At 38.7% G+C, this 18,435-nt stretch overlaps 1 protein-coding gene across 12 annotated transcripts in view; it reads left to right on the top strand.

Moving 5' to 3' along the window:
- The window catches only part of MYCBP2 (MYC binding protein 2), a 275,606-nt gene extending 257,562 nt beyond the window's left edge, over positions 1-18,044 (top strand). For 10 of the 12 annotated variants that reach the window (XM_030813514.1, XM_030813510.1, XM_030813519.1 and 7 more), the window contains 9 exons: positions 210-338; positions 699-831; positions 2,386-2,489; positions 3,607-3,795; positions 4,919-5,026; positions 6,234-6,443; positions 10,088-10,195; positions 10,844-11,009; positions 17,213-18,044. In XM_030813514.1, coding sequence (XP_030669374.1) covers positions 210-338; positions 699-831; positions 2,386-2,489; positions 3,607-3,795; positions 4,919-5,026; positions 6,234-6,443; positions 10,088-10,195; positions 10,844-11,009; positions 17,213-17,328 — 1,263 coding nt within the window. In that variant the 3' untranslated portion in view covers positions 17,329-18,044. The remainder of the gene's footprint in view (positions 1-209; positions 339-698; positions 832-2,385; positions 2,490-3,606; positions 3,796-4,918; positions 5,027-6,233; positions 6,444-10,087; positions 10,196-10,843; positions 11,010-17,212) is intronic. The other 2 variants (XM_030813516.1, XM_030813511.1) reach the window with 2 other exon arrangements.
- Positions 18,045-18,435: the final 391 nt, after the last annotated feature.

The following is an 18,435-nucleotide window of genomic DNA, read 5'->3' as shown; positions in this document are numbered from 1 at the left end:
GCAAAGCACATTAATGATTGGATTTGGAGTTTTGAGAAATTTTTATAGTTAAGTACATTTGCAATAATTCTGTTTAATATTCAGATTCTAAATTCTTAATAGACTTCAGAATAACCATTTATTGTTGTAAATAAATTACATTCAATTTGTATGAGCGTCTGAGACTTTCTTGTTAATCTAATGTAACATGTGGAAATGTCTTATTTTAGCCTATGTGTGATAACCATGATGATGGTGAAACTGCAGCAATCATTTTATGCAATGTCTGTGGAAATTTATGTACAGACTGTGACAGATTCCTTCACCTTCATCGAAGAACCAAAACTCATCAAAGACAGGTGAAGATTTTTGTCTCTGGAGCATAAAATATGTTCAGTGAATTTTGAAATAAATGTGTGAAAGAGGCTTGGTGTAGTAGGGGAAAAAAGTGGACTTTGGAATCAAAGACCTTGGTTGACTTCACAGCTGTCTCACTTACCATCTATAAATAGCAAGTTGTTTTATCCTTCGAAACACTTAATTTCTCCATTTATAAAAAAGAGACTGCTGTGAAGATTAAAGAGAAGATTGGAAATATTCAAAACTTCTTAGAGTGCTTAAATGAAGGCCATTATTATTATTGAATAATTAAATTTTATACTCTCCCTTTCAGAGTGATAAATAAGCATATTTTTCCCTGTTCTTTAATGAAATATTAGGTCTTCAAAGAAGAAGAAGAAGCTATAAAGGTTGACCTTCATGAAGGTTGTGGTAGAACCAAATTGTTCTGGTTGATGGCACTGGCAGATTCTAAAACAATGAAGGCAATGGTGGAATTCCGAGAACACACAGGTAAAAGGTTTAAAGATTGAGCCATGCCTTTAAAACCCACAAAAAAGATTAAACCATGCCAACTGATTAAACTGCGAATAATTTTGAGTGATATTCTGATGTCTAATTTTGACATCATTGATCACTGTCTACATTATTATATTTACTAAATATATAGAGTGTTCTATAGTGAAGAGAGCATTAGACCAAAGTCAAGAAACCTGATTTGCCACTAAATAGCTGTGTGGTGTCAAGCAAGTCACTTAACCTCTCTGGAACTCATTGACTTCATTTATAAAGTGAGAGGGTCACAACTAATGGGGCTCCATAGATAAAATACGTTTCTATTGATAATTCCCTTCTAGTTCTGCTGGTTGTTGCCCCACAATAAAACTTGCTGCACTAGATGATCACGAAGATCTCTACTTATTATAAGGTTATATGATTTTATGATATTTAGAGGTTTTTGTAGACCTAATGCTTCTGAAGGTTTTGTGAATGGTACTGTTTCCATTGATAGCAATAAAATGATTAACAAAAATGAATAGACATTAAACAAAAAGTAACTTATGTATGTTAAATGTATTTTTATCTCTAAAACGTAGTTTTCATTTTGCTGTTTTTCTAAAGTAAATCTTGTATATATTCCTAGTTCAGAGTCACGTTGAATCTTACAAATTCTCAGTTTTCAGCACATCTGCAGTCTGCCATTTGACTGACACAAACTTCCAGTGTTGGAGTTAGGTATAAATCGGAATCAATTTAATTCTAGGGTGACTTTTCATGCTGCAAGAGCATGACCTTCTTTTCTCATAGTTGATTTCTTCCTCCTATAATCTGTCAGTGCTGTATATTACATTAATAAATGTTCAATGTCAAACCATCCTTGTAAACCATCCTTTTTAAATAGATTTTTCTGTAAATATTGCTGAATTCAATATATTGGTATTAAAGTTAGATTTTTATATCTGTTTAAAAATCAGCTTGGTCTGTAATTTTCAAATCTTCACATTCTTTTTCTTATTGCTCTGTTCTTGTTTTATTGATTCTGTTTCTTCTTTAAGTATTTCAAACATATTTAAATTCCTTTCCAAATTGCTGAGTTCCTGAGGTAGGAATTCTGTTTTTCAAGTTTCATACTCTGATGATAGGCTTTATACTATGCCTTATAATTTTGTTATATAAAGACAGTTAAAGATTTCCCTAACTTCTATGTATTTTATTTAATTTTTGGTTATCATATTTTTTATGGTATTGTACATTTAGAGTCAGGGGCTTGTCACATCTGCTCAGTCTGGTAACTTGACTAGAAGTCTAGTCTGTTTCTTTTGCTGAAAAAAAATATTAGTCGAGAATGTATTTGGCTTCAGATAGGTCTTCAATTTCTTTTTTTGTGTGTCATTATTTACTTTATAATTAGGACAACTTAGAAACCTTCTGTTCTAAAACTGTCAGGCTGATTTCCCAAGGATAGCAACTGATACAAACCTAGTTTGCTTTTTAAAATTTAGTTCTGTTAAAATATCTAGAAAACATATCCATAAGAAGGATTTTTATTTTTCTGCTTGAACCTAGGCAAACCCACCACGAGTAGCTCAGAAGCGTGTCGCTTCTGTGGTTCCAGGAGTGGAACAGAGTTATCTGCTGTTGGCAGTGTTTGTTCTGATGCAGATTGCCAGGTGTGTATATAGCGACACAGGCCATCCCATTGTCCTTGTTACCCTGTGACACCTTTACTTCATACAGATAAGAGTTTTAGCTCAGCGTCACTCCAGCTTCCTAAATGAGTGTATTACCTATGTGAAGCATCAAATGCCTTACCAAAGTTGGAGAATGGGTCAAATAAGGCTCTCAAGCCCAAACCACACTCTTTTTGTGTGTTTCTCAGTTACCATGATCATATGTATTTAATATCTGCTTTTGTGTTAGAAGCAGTTAAAAATTTATGAACTGTATTTCCTTTATCTCTTACACACATTATTCACTTATTTCCTTAAAATACATTTTCAACATCTAAGAGTTCTTTAGTCCTGAACATATATAAACATATTCTATGTTGTCCAAATGTTTTTGGTTTCTCAATTCATTTAATAAGAATGTGGATATGCTCAGAGAGTGAGAGGTACCGTTTAAAAAAAAAAAAAAATCCGCATTTTGGTGATGCGGGGAGTGGTGACTGGGAAATTATACATTGGGGAACTTTTTTTATTTTTTATTTTTTTGAGACAGAGTCTGGCTCTGTTGCCCAAGCTGGGGTACAGTGGCGCAATCTCGGCTCACTGCAACCTCCGCCTCCCGGGTTCAAGCAATTCTCCTGCCTCAGCTTCCTGAGTAGCTGGGATTACAGGCGTGCGCCACCATGCCTGGTTAACTTTTGTATTTTTAGTAGAGATGGGGTTTCACCATATTGGTCAGGCTGGTCTCGAACTTCTGACCTCGTGATCTGCCCACCTCGGCCTCCCAAAGTGCTGGGATTACAGGTGTAAGCCACGACTCCCAGCCAGGAACTTTTTGCTTCATAGCTGTGCATGATGACAAATATGAAATTATAATTCACTTATCAGCATTCCCTTTATAGATAGTGGCATTTTTAAAAAATCGCATCAAAAAAAACTTTGTTAAGAAGCCTAATTTATATTCAAACAAAGATTAGAAATAACTTTACTTTGTTGTTACTTGACCTGCATAGATACTTCCTGTGGGAAAATAATCTTTGGAAATTTATATAATAAGGAAAATTACCAGAATGTGTGCTTTTTTAAATACTTGTGTAACATTGTAATTCATCTTTAACAGGAATATGCTAAGATAGCCTGTAGTAAGACGCATCCTTGTGGCCATCCATGCGGGGGTGTTAAAAACGAAGAGCACTGTCTGCCCTGTCTACACGGCTGTGACAAAAGTGCCACAAGCCTGAAGCAAGACGCCGATGACATGTGCATGATATGTTTCACCGAAGCGCTCTCGGCAGCACCAGCCATTCAGGTTGCCTCAGCTTTTAAAGTATTGAATGTATTCAGACATTAAGATGGGGAATCTATTTGTCAAATAAACAGTTGATTGAGGCCGGGCGCAGTGGCTCACGCCTGTAATCCCAGCACTTTGGGAGGCCGAGGCAGGTGGATCACGAGGTCAGGAGATCAAGATCATCCTGGCTAACACAGTGAAACCCCGTCTCTACTACAAAAATACAAAAAAATTAGCCGGGCATGGTGGCGGGTGCCTGTAGTCCCAGCTACTCGGGAGGCTGAGGCAGGAGAATGGCGTGAACTCAGGAAATGGAGCTTGCAGTGAGCCAAGATCGTGCCACTGCACTCCAGCCTGGGCGACAGAGTGAGACTCTTGTCTCAAAAAAAAAAAAGCAGTTGATTGAAATCTTTTTTTTAATCACTAGGCAGAAGTGTTCTTTTAATCTATACATGTACCAGGCTAATGAGGAGCAAATTCTGCCTCTTTATGCTGTGCTTTCTATGTTGCATGCTCAGCTTTAATTTGTGATTTGCGTGAGCCTCTGTAATCAATAGAATGTATAAAATGTTCAGAAGCCAGGGGAAATAATTAGATTATCCCCAGTAGCTAAGGCTCTTCTTAATTTCCAAAATCCAGAATGGTATTTTTACAACATTATATAATTGATCTATACATAATGATACATACTTCTATACATACATAAGTTACTGTGCACTAAATAGGTTTTTTTAACTTCTGCCCATTGCTTATATTTTCAGTTCTCATGATTCCAAGATAATAATAGTGTCTAAAAGAAAATCATAAATCAGTAATTTCTTCTTCTTTCTGTGAGATACAAAATTGAATAATTTTACTTTTTTTCCTAACCTGGCTTACTTTATGTAGGTGGCATTAATACATGAATGGTAAAAAGCAGGAGAAGCCGAAGGCCTAGTTAATAGTATCCCAATTTACTATAATGAAATTTAGTAAATAATAATGTCCCAATTTCAGTGTCCCAATGAATTTTCATTATAGTAAATTTCTTGATTTTTCTCTTACCTGCTATAAGTAATGCCTTGCATTAAATAATCTCCCAGTCACTCAACTGTTTATCATTATTATATTTGCTTATGTCCTTTTCTTTTGTTTATTTAAGCTGGATTGTAGTCACATATTCCACTTACAGTGCTGTCGGCGAGTATTAGAAAATCGATGGCTTGGCCCAAGGATAACATTTGGATTTATATCTTGTCCCATTTGCAAGGTATGGAAAGAATCTGAAATCATGTACTTTCTTTTTCTTTTGTTCTTTCTTTTCACCTTTCAAAATAAACATATGTCAGTATCTCTTGGTTTCCTCTCCAGTTTATGTTTTACCCACCAGCCCCTAGCAGTTTCTTCCCTTCTCATTCATGTGGAACCTGAGAATATAATCTCTCTGTTATAATGCATCTCAAAACAGTAATTGTCCATTTAAAACTGATTACATTCTGTTAAACATATTACATGAGAAAGTTCATTTAAACATCATGATGCGTTAAACGGCACGCATCTCTAATCTCTACTCTCAGACCACCAGAGAGCTCAGTTGACATAACATGACAATGACTACCAAAAAGAAGAATGATCCTCTGGTGTTTGTAGAAACTGATACCTGCCATTAAAGAGTGAAATTGGAACCCTCAGTACCACTGGAACAGATTCTTTTAGAGCTTAGTTAAAACAAGGAGAAGTTCTTGGCATTTTGACACATTTCTACAAAGGTAGTCAGCAAGTAGGAAGTTGTTTTGGCAAGCTAATAATGATTAACAAAAAGCTGTTTTTGAAAAATGTAGCAGTACTTTCCCTATTAATTCATTGCTCCTTTTTGTTCTATTAAGCTCTCCCTATTTTCTTATCTTCGTATTTGCAAACTAATATAAAGGGCAGAATATGAAAAGACTTAGCACAATCATTGTCTTGATAGACTGAGGAATAATCAAAAAGATTGTAGTATTTTGCTCTCTCCTATCATATGGTGCTACAAATATTAATAGATACATGAAGGTTTTACAGCAAATACTACCTGTTCACTTCTGTCACCTGGCATTCTGCCTTCCCCTCAAGGAAGCATCACACACATACACACACACACACACACAAACATAGAGCATGTCTTATTTGTGGCAACAAGGTAACTTTATTTCCACAATAGCTAGGGCAACAGGAGATATATTTCAGACTCAGTAAATATAAAGCTAATAAAATGGAATTTTCGTGCTCTGTGTCCCATTTGCCACATTTTCCCTGCCCTTGGAAAAATATGGGCTTCTAAAGACTTTACAGAATGTTTTTCAAATGACATTTTATTTAGAATATGTGTGCTGTCTGGTTATCTTCTAGCACAATGCTTGGCACTTAGGTGCATACTAAGTGTTTGTTGAGTTGATTAATAAATGATTCTGGTAAAGAGTGTTCATTTTTTATTGCAGAACAAAATTAATCACATAGTACTGAAAGACCTACTTGATCCAATAAAAGAACTCTATGAGGATGTCAGAAGAAAAGCCTTAATGAGATTGGAATATGAAGGTCTGCATAAGAGTGAAGCTATCACAACTCCTGGTGTGAGGTTTTATAATGACCCAGCTGGCTATGCAATGAATAGATACGCATATTATGTCTGCTACAAATGCAGAAAGGTATGCTATAAATTATACTGAGAAGTTTTAAAAACTAGAGCTTACCTATATGATTAAGAATTCAAATTGTACAGTGATATCTAATTATTCCATCTTAAGCCTGAAGTTAAAAATAAGATAGCTTGGTACAATGTTTGCCAGTGTTTCCAGTAAAATTTGTTTACTTAACTTGTTTGGGGATTCTTTATTTAACCTGAACAAACTTTTCGAAACATGCAGTATTTCTGTATACAAGCTACTTCCCATCAGTAATAACCTGTTGGCCCAGGGCAATTCCTTCTCGAATAAACTTCTCTCACTTGACTCTGCTAACCATTCCTTCCTTAAAACTCTTAATTCCTTGGCTTCCAGGACAACACACTATTTTTCTGTCCTCCTTCCTTTCTGATCATTTATCTTTAACTACTTTTTTTATTTTTTTAACCTACCCCTGACATATTTGTTTTCCTAGAGCTCCATTCTTGCCTACTTAATAAATACTTCCTTACCTTGGGTGACCTCTTTTACATCTATACCTTCACCTACCATATATACGTTTAGGACCTCCCAAAATTTGAGATTTAGTTACAAATAACCAACTGCGTACCAGACATTTGAATCTCTCACAAATACTTCAGAGTTCACATGTCAGGTATTATATTCATCAATCTTGGCCGTGCACAGTGGCTCACACCTGTCATCCCAGCACTTTGGGAGGCCAAGGTGGGCAGATTTCTTGAGCTCTGGAGTTTGAGACCACCCAGGGCAAGATGGCAAAACCCCATCTCTACAAGAAATACAAAAATTCGACAGGTAGGTTGGCATGTGCCTGTAGTCCCAGCTACTTGGGGGACTGAGGCAGGGGAATCGCTTGAGTCCAGGGGGTTGAGGCTGCAATGAGCTGTATTCGTGCCACTGCACTCCAGCCTGGGTGACATAGTGAGACCATGTCTCAAAAAAAAAAAAAAGACTTTACCAATCTCTGATCTTTACTGACAAAATCCTATCAATTCTGTCTCCAGATCTCTCTTGAGTCCTTTTTTCTTTCCATTACATCTCCAGCAAATCTAATCATTTTCCTTGGTAATTACAGTAGCCTTTTTCCTGAGTTCAGGTGTAGAACCCCTGATTCCTCTGTTGCATCCCTTACACTGCTGCTAATTAATACTTCTAGATCTAAAATCTAATTGGATCACTCTTCTACTTACAATACGGTAGCCCAGTCTCCCTCTCCAGTCTCATCTCCCAAGATGCTACCATTTGCTCTCCGTTTGCTACAACATACCAAATAACTTGCACTTCTCAAACTCAGCCCTGTCTGCCCACCCACTGACACCCCCATGCCATTGCACAGGCCATTGCTGTTCAAACGATGCTCTTCTCTACCTCCCCCTGCATATTTTACTCTGACCTGCCACCCCCAACCCCATACACACATGCTGTCATGCAGAGCCTAATCTGTCTTGTCATACCTCAGGCTTCAGCTCAGGTTTCACCTCCTCTGTAACATGCCCCCATCTCACTTCCATCAACACCACCACCACATGATTTTGGTATCTTGCAGGCATCTAGCATAGTACTCCCTATTCTGCATTATGACTACTGGACCACTTATCTGTCTGCCCTACTTGATAAGTTCCATGAGGACAAAGACTATGTTTTTTCATTTTTCCATCTCTAGTACTTGGCACTTACTAGATACAGAGTTAAGTGAAGAATGAATAAATGAGTGAAAGAATGACTACATGAGAAAGGTGCATAGTCCCCCAATGTAGCAAAAGGAAAATACAGAGGATGAATGGATGTCTAAGTGGAGCGATGATAGCCAGAAAGGCAGATAAATACATGCACACCCAATAGTGCACATTTATGAAGCCTGTATTGTTACAAATAATAAAATAGTATTTCTGTGTGTTTCATATACTAAACATTATAAATGAATATTGTGCTATTACAGGGTAGCAGTCAAATGTTCAGGAAGCCAAGCAGAGTATATAGAAAAGTGAAACAGCTGGAGTAAGCAGTCCCCAAGACAAACCGAAATACTTCCAGGGTTAGGTTTAGCTGGTGAATGACCGTTTATAACCTCTGCATCAATGGATCCTGTCTTTGGACCTGTTTTTCTAGTATAGATAATAGATTTATATTGACTCAGTTTGTTTATTCCCAATCCGGACATAGCTTTTTGACTATGAGACAATCAGTGCATGCAAATTGTCCCAGTTCCTTGGCCTCACTTAATCTCTGCCCAGGGCAAATACAGATAAATCACCCATCATGATATTTTTATTTATTCATGATAACTTTATTTATTCAAATTCTATTTATTCAAGTGTCTGTATTGGCAACTGTTGAGTTCCTGCCTATTGCATAACTTTATAACTATGAGCAGAATTCTGAATAGAATTATCAAATTTGCCTTTTTTTTTTTTTTTTTGAGACGGGGTCTCACCGTATCACCCAGGCTGGAGTGCAGTGGCATGATCTCAGCTCACTGCAGCCTCCATCTCCTGGGCTCAAACAGGCCTCTCACCTCAGCCTCCTGAGTAGCTGGGACCACAGGTCCACACCATCACGCCTGGTTAATTTTTGTGTTTGTTTGTATTTTTGATAGAGATGGGTTTTGCCATGTTGCCCAGGCTGGTCTTGAACTCCTGAGCTCAAGGAATCTGTCTGCCTCACGCTCCCAAAGTGCTGGGATTACAGGTGTGAGCCACCATGCCCAGCCGGCCTTTTCTTCTTAAAAAATGTGTGATCAGAAGATGCTTAAAATTACTTTTTTCTTTCCCATTAGCCTTGGAATTATAATTCTATACTAATTACTTTATGCATATTTTGTTCTACAGTATTATAAATTGGGAATTGCTAAGCATATTTATTAAAACAGTAGAAGGGAATATGTATTTTAATATTTCAAAATGAGAAAAATTTCTCAAACTTTACCCTGAAAAAAGCATAGCTTTTACTACTTAATATTCTGTTGATTATTTATTTGGAATATTATACTTTTTTGTTTTGACAGGACAATGTAACTCCCTGCTTTAAGCTTGAATCCATCTGAGAGTCGAAATAGCTTTAGGCCAGGCATGGTGGCTCATGCCAATAATCCCAGCACTTTGGGAGGCCAAGGCAAGAGGATCACCTGAGCCCAGGAGTTTGAGACCAGCCTGGGCAGCATAGGGAGACCCTATCTCTACAGATAATTAAACAATTAGCCGGGCGTGGTGGCGTGCACCTATGATCCTAGCCTCTTAGGAGGCTGAGTTGGGCGGATTGCCTGAGCCCAAGAGGTTGAGGCTGTCGAGAGCCATGATTGCGCCACTGTGCTCCAGCCTGGGCAAGAGTGAGAGCCCGTCTCAAAGAAACAGAGAGAGAGAGAGAGAGAGGAGGAAGAGGAGAAGAGAAGGGAAGGAAGGGAAGGAGGGAAGAAAGGTAGGAGGGGAAGAAAGAAAAAGAAAGAAGAAATAGCTTTATTTCTTACCCTGATCCACCCTACATACAGTCAGCAAGCAATATGGGCATGCACTTGGCATTTCAAGGGATGGTCTAGTAGATAATAGTATTTTCTAAAACCCCTTGATCTTACTTTCACTATGCCCATACTGTATCTCCCATGCCAGAGTTTTCTTTTTTCCTGCTGTAATCTAGATGTGTTTTCTCCACAGGCATATTTTGGTGGTGAAGCTCGCTGCGATGCTGAGGCTGGACAGGGAGATGATTATGATCCCAGAGAGCTTATTTGTGGTGCCTGTTCTGATGTTTCCAGGGCTCAGGTAGGCAGAACATTTTATTAGAAACAACAGTTTAGAAATGTTAAATAGTATTATTTTTTAAACAATAATATGGTGGGAACGTAAATCAGGCTTTTCTCCTCAGTATTTTCTGATATTTGTTCAGTGTTGTATAATTTTTCACATTATTTCATATATATTATTTCCTTTGGGTGATATTTTTATTTTATAATTTTGTCTTCCATGAAATGATCACCATAGTTAAACAGTGTAATAAATTTACTTATTTTCTTAGTTTCTTAAACCTGCAGTGAAACTTTTAGGTTTTCCCCTCTTCAGTGAAATGTTCACAGTACATCTGTGAGATTATGAGAGAGGTTAATTTCATTAATTTTCAGTTTGACAGGCCATAAAACATTCATAAAGAAATTAAGTAGCTTGCTTATTAATCAGATAGATTATGATGGAAATGGGATTAGAACTTGGATCTTTGTCCAGACCTTTTGGGCAGAGCCACATATTTATTTGTTGGTTTTCAAACATATGTATCATCAGTTTTTCAATCAATTTTTAGAGTTATGTAGGCCCTCAAAATATGAATTAATGAGCTGTCTATGTATATGCCTATCTTAAGTGTGATTGAAATAGTCTCACTATGATCTTGTGTCTGTCTCTTCTCTTTTGCTATAGATGTGTCCTAAACATGGCACAGACTTTTTGGAATATAAATGTCGCTACTGCTGTTCAGTGGCTGTTTTTTTCTGTTTTGGAACAACACATTTTTGTAATGCTTGTCATGATGATTTTCAAAGAATGACTAGCATTCCTAAGGAAGAACTACCACACTGTCCTGCAGGTATGCTTTTAATATTTTAAAATCACGATTATGATCTATATACCATAGTTTTATGTAAACATTATATGAAAGCTCTGTTTCAAGTGACAGAAACTCAATTCAAACTAGCCTAAAGAAGCAGGAGGAATTCCTTGATCCTTGTAAGCTTATGACTTTCTGGGTGAATTAGGAAGCAAGCTCATCATCGTGAGTGAGAAGTTAGCTGTGACAGAGCAGATCTCTTGGGGAGTGAGAATAAGTCTACTAAGGATTGGTGAAAAGATGGCTGTTCAGCACTAAAAAGTTATATGAAGTTCAATATTACAGAACCACTTAAAAGGATTCTGATTTTTTTTTTAATGAAGCCTGGAACCATTACCATAAAATGAACAAGTGATTTAATCTAGAATGGCTGGGAATCAGCAGTGTAGTGAGCATCAGAAAGTCAAGGGAATTAAAGAAACCACTCAGAATACAGGAGAAATTATTGTCTATGGAAAGCAGGCTGAGCGGAAAGAAGTATGAAACCAAAAAGAAGCTGAAAATACTGGAAGAGGACAGGAGGCTGGTGGTAATAGTGAGGTGGAATGCCAGGCTTCACGGAAGTGAGAGAAGTGGAAGGAGAGGTCCGTGCAACCATAGGAGAGAATTTTACATAAGATGTATCTGAGGCCGGGCGCGGTGGCTCACGCTTGTAATCCCAGCACTTTGGGAGGCCAAGGCGGGCAGATCACGAGGTCAGGAGATTGAGACCACAGTGAAACCCCGTCTCTACTAAAAATACAAAAAATTAGCCGGGCGTGGTGGTGGGCGCCTGTAGTCCCAGCTACTCGGAGAGGCTGAGGCAGGAGAATGGCGTGAACCCAGGAGGCGGAGCTTGCAGTGAGCCAAGATTGCGCCATTGCACTCCAGCCTGGGCGATAGAGCGAGACTCCGTCTCAAAAAAAAAAAAAAAAGATGTATCTGAAATTAGTGAAAATACATGCACAAGTACATACAACACAATATACCATGTTGTCAAAGCTGGAAGACACACACTGCCATCTGCTGCTTATCAGAGTGCAAGTGATAGACCTCTCTGGAAAACAGCTTGATAGTGAGAGGTGACAGCGTGCTGGCAGTCCTCACAGCCCTCGCTCGCTCTCAGCACCTCCTCTGCCTGGGCTCCCACTTTGGTGGCACTCGAGGAGCCCTTCAGCCCACCACTGCACTGTGGGAGCCCCTTTCTGGGTTGGCCAAGGCTGGAGCCGGCTCCCTCAGCTTGCAGGGAGGTGTGGAGGGAGAGGCGCGAGCGGGAACCCGGGCTGCGCACGGCGCTTGCGGGCCAGCTGGAGTTCCGGGTGGGCGTGGGCTTGGTGGGCCCCACACCCACCAGAAGGAAGAAACTCCGAACACATCCGAACATCAGAAGGAACAAACTCCAGACGCACCACCTTAAGAACTGTAACACTCACCGCCAGGGTCTGTGGCGTCATTCTTGAAGTCAGACCAAGAACCCACCAATTCCGCACACAATAGTGCCTCTCAAAATTACCAGTGTATCAACCCTTCAGCACTCCCTCTTCAGGGATATAGCTACAAATGTGAGGACAATAAAAAAGGGCAAGTAAACAAGGTTATTAACTACAGCTTTGCTATGATAATAAAAATGTATAAACAATGCTAGTATCCAATAGGGTAGTGGCTAATATTATGCATCAGTTAAAAAAAAAAAAGTAAGGATGGTGTTTCTGTGTGCTGGTTTGGAAAGATCTTTAGGAGATGGCATCAGATGAAAAAAGTAAATTAGGCCGAGTGGTGTGGCTGACACCTGTAATCCCAGCACTATGGGAGACCGAGGCAGGTGGATCACTTGAGGTCAGGAGTACGAGACCAGCCTGGCCAACATGGTGAAACCCCATCTCTACTAAAAATACAAAAATTACCCAGGCATGGTGGTGGGTGCCTGTAATCCGAGCTACTCACGAGGCTGAGGCCAGAGAATTGCTTGAGCCTGAGAGGCAGAGGTTGCAGTGAGCCAAGATTGCGCCACTGCACTCCAGCCTGGGCAACAGAGCTGTTTCAAAAAAAAAAAAAAAAAGCAAATTGCAGAACAGGGTATGTAGTATGCTGCCTTTTGTAAGAGGGAAAATGAGACTATCTAGTCGTATTTGTTTATATTTACATAAAGAAACCCCTGGAAAGATACTCAAGAAACTAATACTATTGATTAACTATTAGGAAAAGCAAGAAAAAGATGAGGGTAGAGACTAAGGAAAGTGGCTTCCAATTGTGTTACCATTTTTAACATTTTGATTTTAAACCATGTGAAACATATACTATCCATTTCAAAATAAAGATAAGTAGGGTTTTTTCAAGTATGACTACTTTCTACCATTTGCTCATGCCAAATAAAAATTGTTTTACTGTTTCTCCTCAAATACTATTTTTTTAATAGAAGTACCAGGCTTTGAAAGAAGCAAGGTTAGAATGATGTGAAGCCAGGTTATGGAGGATAATGGATAGAACAGAGATGTGAGCCATGCTTGGAGGGAGGGGGTGATATGCTGGAGGTCAGCAAGTGAAGGGAGTGTGGAAAGGGCAGTATTCTAAATGACTCTAGATGACTTGAGCTTGGAGGAAGGGCAGTTATTGAATGAAAGTTGTAGATTGTGGTCTGGAAAGAAATAGGAACCAAGAGAAAAATCAGTCACACGTTGTAGCCATATGACCTGGAGGAGCTTGGGAGATAACCAGCCTCCAGTTGAGAAAGATTTAAGGCAAGCAGTGTCTTCAGGGGAAATCTAGATTTTACTTAAAGTTTCCTCTGTGTTAAAAAACAGAAACAAGAATGCTAAAAATAAGGAAGTTAACAATGAAACACTTTCAGAGAACTCAGTGGTGGGTAGTAGCTGAGAGAGGAGGGTCAGGTTGCCTCACACAATCAGGGCAGCCAACACCAAGGAATTACAGGAGGGGGCAGGGGAGGAGCCAGAGTTGGCAGAAGGAAGGAATGACCTCGGTCCTGGGCATTTTCACACATATTTGCTCAATGTTTACAATCTACAAGTAGATGGTATTATCCCTATGTTATCAAATGGAAAATTGAGGGCTAGGGAGGTTAATGAACTGGCCTAAGAACATACACTGAGATTGAGGTATACTCTCCCAGCCTCACACATCCCTCTAACTCATCCATTCATTTAGAGAACTGGAATAGAATAAAAGAGATCCCACAGGGATGTGAGTAGGGAAGATGGCCATATACAGTTTACTTAGAAGGACAGAAGAAGCAATTCTCTAACCACTCTCAACCCTGTTAATTCTAATATTTTTAGATAATCAGTCTTCATCCATTCAAGCTGCTATAACAAAATACTGTAAACTGGGTAGCTTATAAACAGTGGAAATTTATTCTCACAGTTCTGGAGACCAGGAAGTCTAAGATCTAGGAATTAGCAGTTGAGGTATCTGGTGAGGGCCCGCTCTCAGCCTCATAGGTGGCTCTTTCTTGCTGTTGTGGAAGGGCAGGGGGCCTCTCCTGGGTCTCATTGATAGGAAGAGCACTAATCCCATTCATGGGTTCCACCCCATGACCTCATCACCTCCCACAGCTCCGCCTCCTAACACCGTAACATTGGTGTTAATGTTGTAGTCTCAGCAGTGCACCAAGATACAACAGTCTCTCATTGTCTGAGGTAATGCCCGGAGTTCTTTGTCTTACCTCCAAGAAGATTAAGGAGCACAGATACAAAGGTGAGGTTAGAGCGAAAGTTTAATAAGCAAAAGAAGAAAGCTCTCTGCCAGCAGAGGGGGGGGCCCAAACAGGATGCTCCCTATGAGGCTGGGGCCCAGGGTTTTTATGGACTGGAAAGGGGAAGGAATGTGCTTAGTCTGCGGGCTGTCTTGGCCCTCAGCGTGACTCAGCTTGGCCCAGGACCCTGGCCCAGGAACCCACTGGAGCCCACTGTGCCTATGCCCACAAAAGGAGAGAGCCCCCTGACTATACAAAGGACAAAGACATTTCTATCCCAGGTCCGGTCCTTTATCTGATTGGAGGTTTTTCTATCTGTGCAGCTGTGGGCATGTCTTCAGGCACAATGCCCTGTGCTAGTTCCCTCATCGATGCCTGCAGCTTGACTTTTTTTCCCCAGCTGGTTTTGATGTTATATGGGGATGAGGCACTGACTTGTGGACCTGGGGCTCTCCGGGGACCCTTCCCTTGCTATATACCTAAGGCAAACTAACTCCTTTCATTAACACGTCAGTATATAAATTTGGAGGGGCACAAAAACATCCAGACCATAGCATAATCCCTCTATCCATTTCTTTCTAAAATATTTATTGACTACCTTCTCGTGCCAGGATACTTAATCTTCACAGCACCCCATGAGTTAGGTATTGCTGTGTCTATTTTAAAGATGAGGTATTTAAGAATCAGAAAAATTAATTTTACTTCAGTTTCATATCTACAAAATGAGGATAATCATTTCTACCTCTTATGACTGTTAAACGGTTAAGTAGTTGATATACTAGAACAGTGCCTCAGTAGGTTTGCAGATATGTTTTCACTATTTTTATGTCTCACCATCATGTTGGATTATGAACACCTTGAAGATGGGAGCCATGCACTTTTCCTCTTTAATCCCAAGTACCTAACAATGCCCTTCATATATTAGGCATGCGGTAAATATTTGTTGAGTAAATGACTCATTTTTTCCTTGAAAAACTTAGGGCTGCAGTTTGTGTCACCACCATTGATATGTTGTGTATCTGAACTAGATCTGCCATTGAGTGTCCCCATCCTGCCCACTCTCCCCCACCCACTGGTGGGGTGGGCACCAATCTGCAGTGTGATTTGGAGCAGGAGCTACTGAACTACTTTCTAACAGGAATAATTAACTTTCTAGCAAACCTCTGGCATCCTCCCATGCTGACCCATCCTGGGGTCTGTGCCTGCATTTGTCTGAGGTGGCACTCATTGCCACTCTCATGCCTATTAGCTCTAACCTGAAGTTGACTTCTCTATCTGAGATTAGCTGTCCTCAGTTTGACACTTACTCTCATGTCTTGGTCTTACTCTTATATGGAACTTACTTTTTATTCCTCTAGATAAGGCCTCAGTTTGTGGTTGTTCAGTAATAGTAGTAATAGCCAACATTTATTGGGTATTATACTGTGCAGGCTAAGAGCTTTATAAATGCTAGCCTTTTATCCATCATGGTTTCCTTCTCTTATATCAGAAATGTTTATAAACCTAGAAAAGGTAAAGTAAATGAGACGTCATTCCTCATTGATCAGTGTAAGCTCATTCCATCCAATCTCGTGATATTTTTCTCTCAAGCACAATCAGAATTTACATTTATTATTTTGAAAACTAGCTGTAGAAAACTAATGCAGAGTTCCTGTTACTTCATCTACTATTAAATAGGGACTCTGCTTTCAAGTATAAGCCTATCGTGTTTTCCTGACAAAGTAAGCCTCCTCGTTTCTAAAGAAACTAAAAATCTTTTCTAAATGATATGAAACCCATGACGTGAAGCACATTAATGTAATAATTTTCTTTTTTAAAATACTGTTTTTGGCACATTTTATAGGCCTACTTTGATTATTATCAACAAATTCATATCTTCCCCAAAGTGTTTTTTCCACTTGTATTTTATAATATTGTTCATGTTTTTAACCTGATCAACTTTCATTTTCCTGCTAATATCCTTCAGGTACTTTAAAAAAAAAATCATTGGCCTTCCCATTTTACCAGTGTGTGCTTTTTCATCAGTAAAAATAAAAGGGAAAACATGGCTTCTTTAAACTTAAATTTGTTTTTACTTATAGAAAAACATTCTACACAAAAATCTCCCTGTTTTCTATTCAGAAAAATAATGTTCTGCCAGACTAAATTGAGGGGTTTTGTGACCTTTTTTGTTCATTACTCTGTTTTAAAATGATATATCCGATGCATTTATTAATAGAAAAAGATCTGTAGCTCAAAGTGATCCTCTCTAGGCAGGATATAGTGAGTAAGGGACCCTATCACTTCTTCCATTATACATATCTCTGTTGAATTTTTTATAGTGAACATTTTTTACTTTTTTGATTAGAATAAAAAATTCTAAATGTTATATTTGTATAACCATAGTCTGTTATTTCTTTGAATAACCTATCAGTGATTTATATTTCTGTGAGGTTTATATGTGTGTATTCTTAAAACATTATTTTCCTTTGCCTCCTTCAAATTTATACAGGTCCCAAAGGCAAGCAGTTAGAAGGAACTGAATGTCCACTCCATGTTGTTCATCCACCCACTGGGGAAGAGTTTGCTCTGGGATGTGGAGTGTGCAGAAATGCCCACACTTTTTAGAACACTCAGATCCTTTGTCTACAGAGAGAAAAGTTGCCTTCATCCCCCAAGAGGATGTGGTGAAGTTTAAACTCTGCTCAGGATAAGGACGGGACCATTTTTACATCCATGAAAATGAACCATTCACAGTGCAAGAAGGATGCCAAATACCATGTACATAATTCTTGCTATGAAAAGTTGCCCCGTTATTTTGGTTTATCTTCTTTTGAACAAATGACATCAAACTTGTGAGGTGTTTGCATGTGGCCATTACCGTCATTGGCCTATGAAGCATTGGACATTTATAGATAATTGATATAAAAGAATCACCATGCCCATGGACTAAGAACGATGCCGGCTTTCAAGCAAAAAAGAAAAATAATCATTGTTTATTGTATACTGCCTTTTTGTAATCCTGTACAATTGCATCATGGGTGGGGATAAAAAGAGGAATATTCTGGTTTATTTCCTAGACTGTTATTTAAAAAAAAAAATTGTGTTAGGACAGCATATAAATGTAATAAGTATCACACTGTATATAAAGATATCAATGTTTGTCCTGTATAAGAATTACTAAATTACAAATGCAATTTCATTTAAACTTCTAGGTTAAGTTTGAGCCTGAAATTTTAATGAAGTGCAATACTGAGTGTGCCTCATTATCTTGCAGCTGTAAACATATTGGAATGTACATGTCAATAAAACCACTGTACATTTTTATACAGTGATAAAGTCTACCACCGTGGGAGGTGTTGTTTAAGAAACAAAATTTAAACACCTGTAAGGTCTAAAAGTCCAGTTTTCCTCAGAAAGAAATTTACTAACACAACACAATCATAATTTTCATAACTGTTAGGGAAAATAAGAATAGTAATGAAGTGCAATGTTGGAATCTTAAACCCTAAGCAGAAGATCATAAAAATATATATATATATATTCATAGGTAAATGTATTCATACCAAACACAGAAGAAAACATTTAGGAAATTAATCAACTTCTGTTTTAACTAGCAGCATTTTTAACTTTTATTTATTTATTTATTTATGAGACAGGGTCTTACACTGTCACCCAGGCTGGAGTACAGTGGCGTGATCTCAGCTCACTGCAGCCTCCACCTGAGCCCAAGCA

The sequence above is a fragment of the Nomascus leucogenys genome, chromosome 5, assembly GCF_006542625.1.
Source record: "Nomascus leucogenys isolate Asia chromosome 5, Asia_NLE_v1, whole genome shotgun sequence".
In the NCBI taxonomy this organism is placed as follows: domain Eukaryota; kingdom Metazoa; phylum Chordata; class Mammalia; order Primates; family Hylobatidae; genus Nomascus; species Nomascus leucogenys.
Note: the sequence above shows the minus strand (reverse complement) of the source record. Positions and strands in the feature narration are given on the sequence as shown.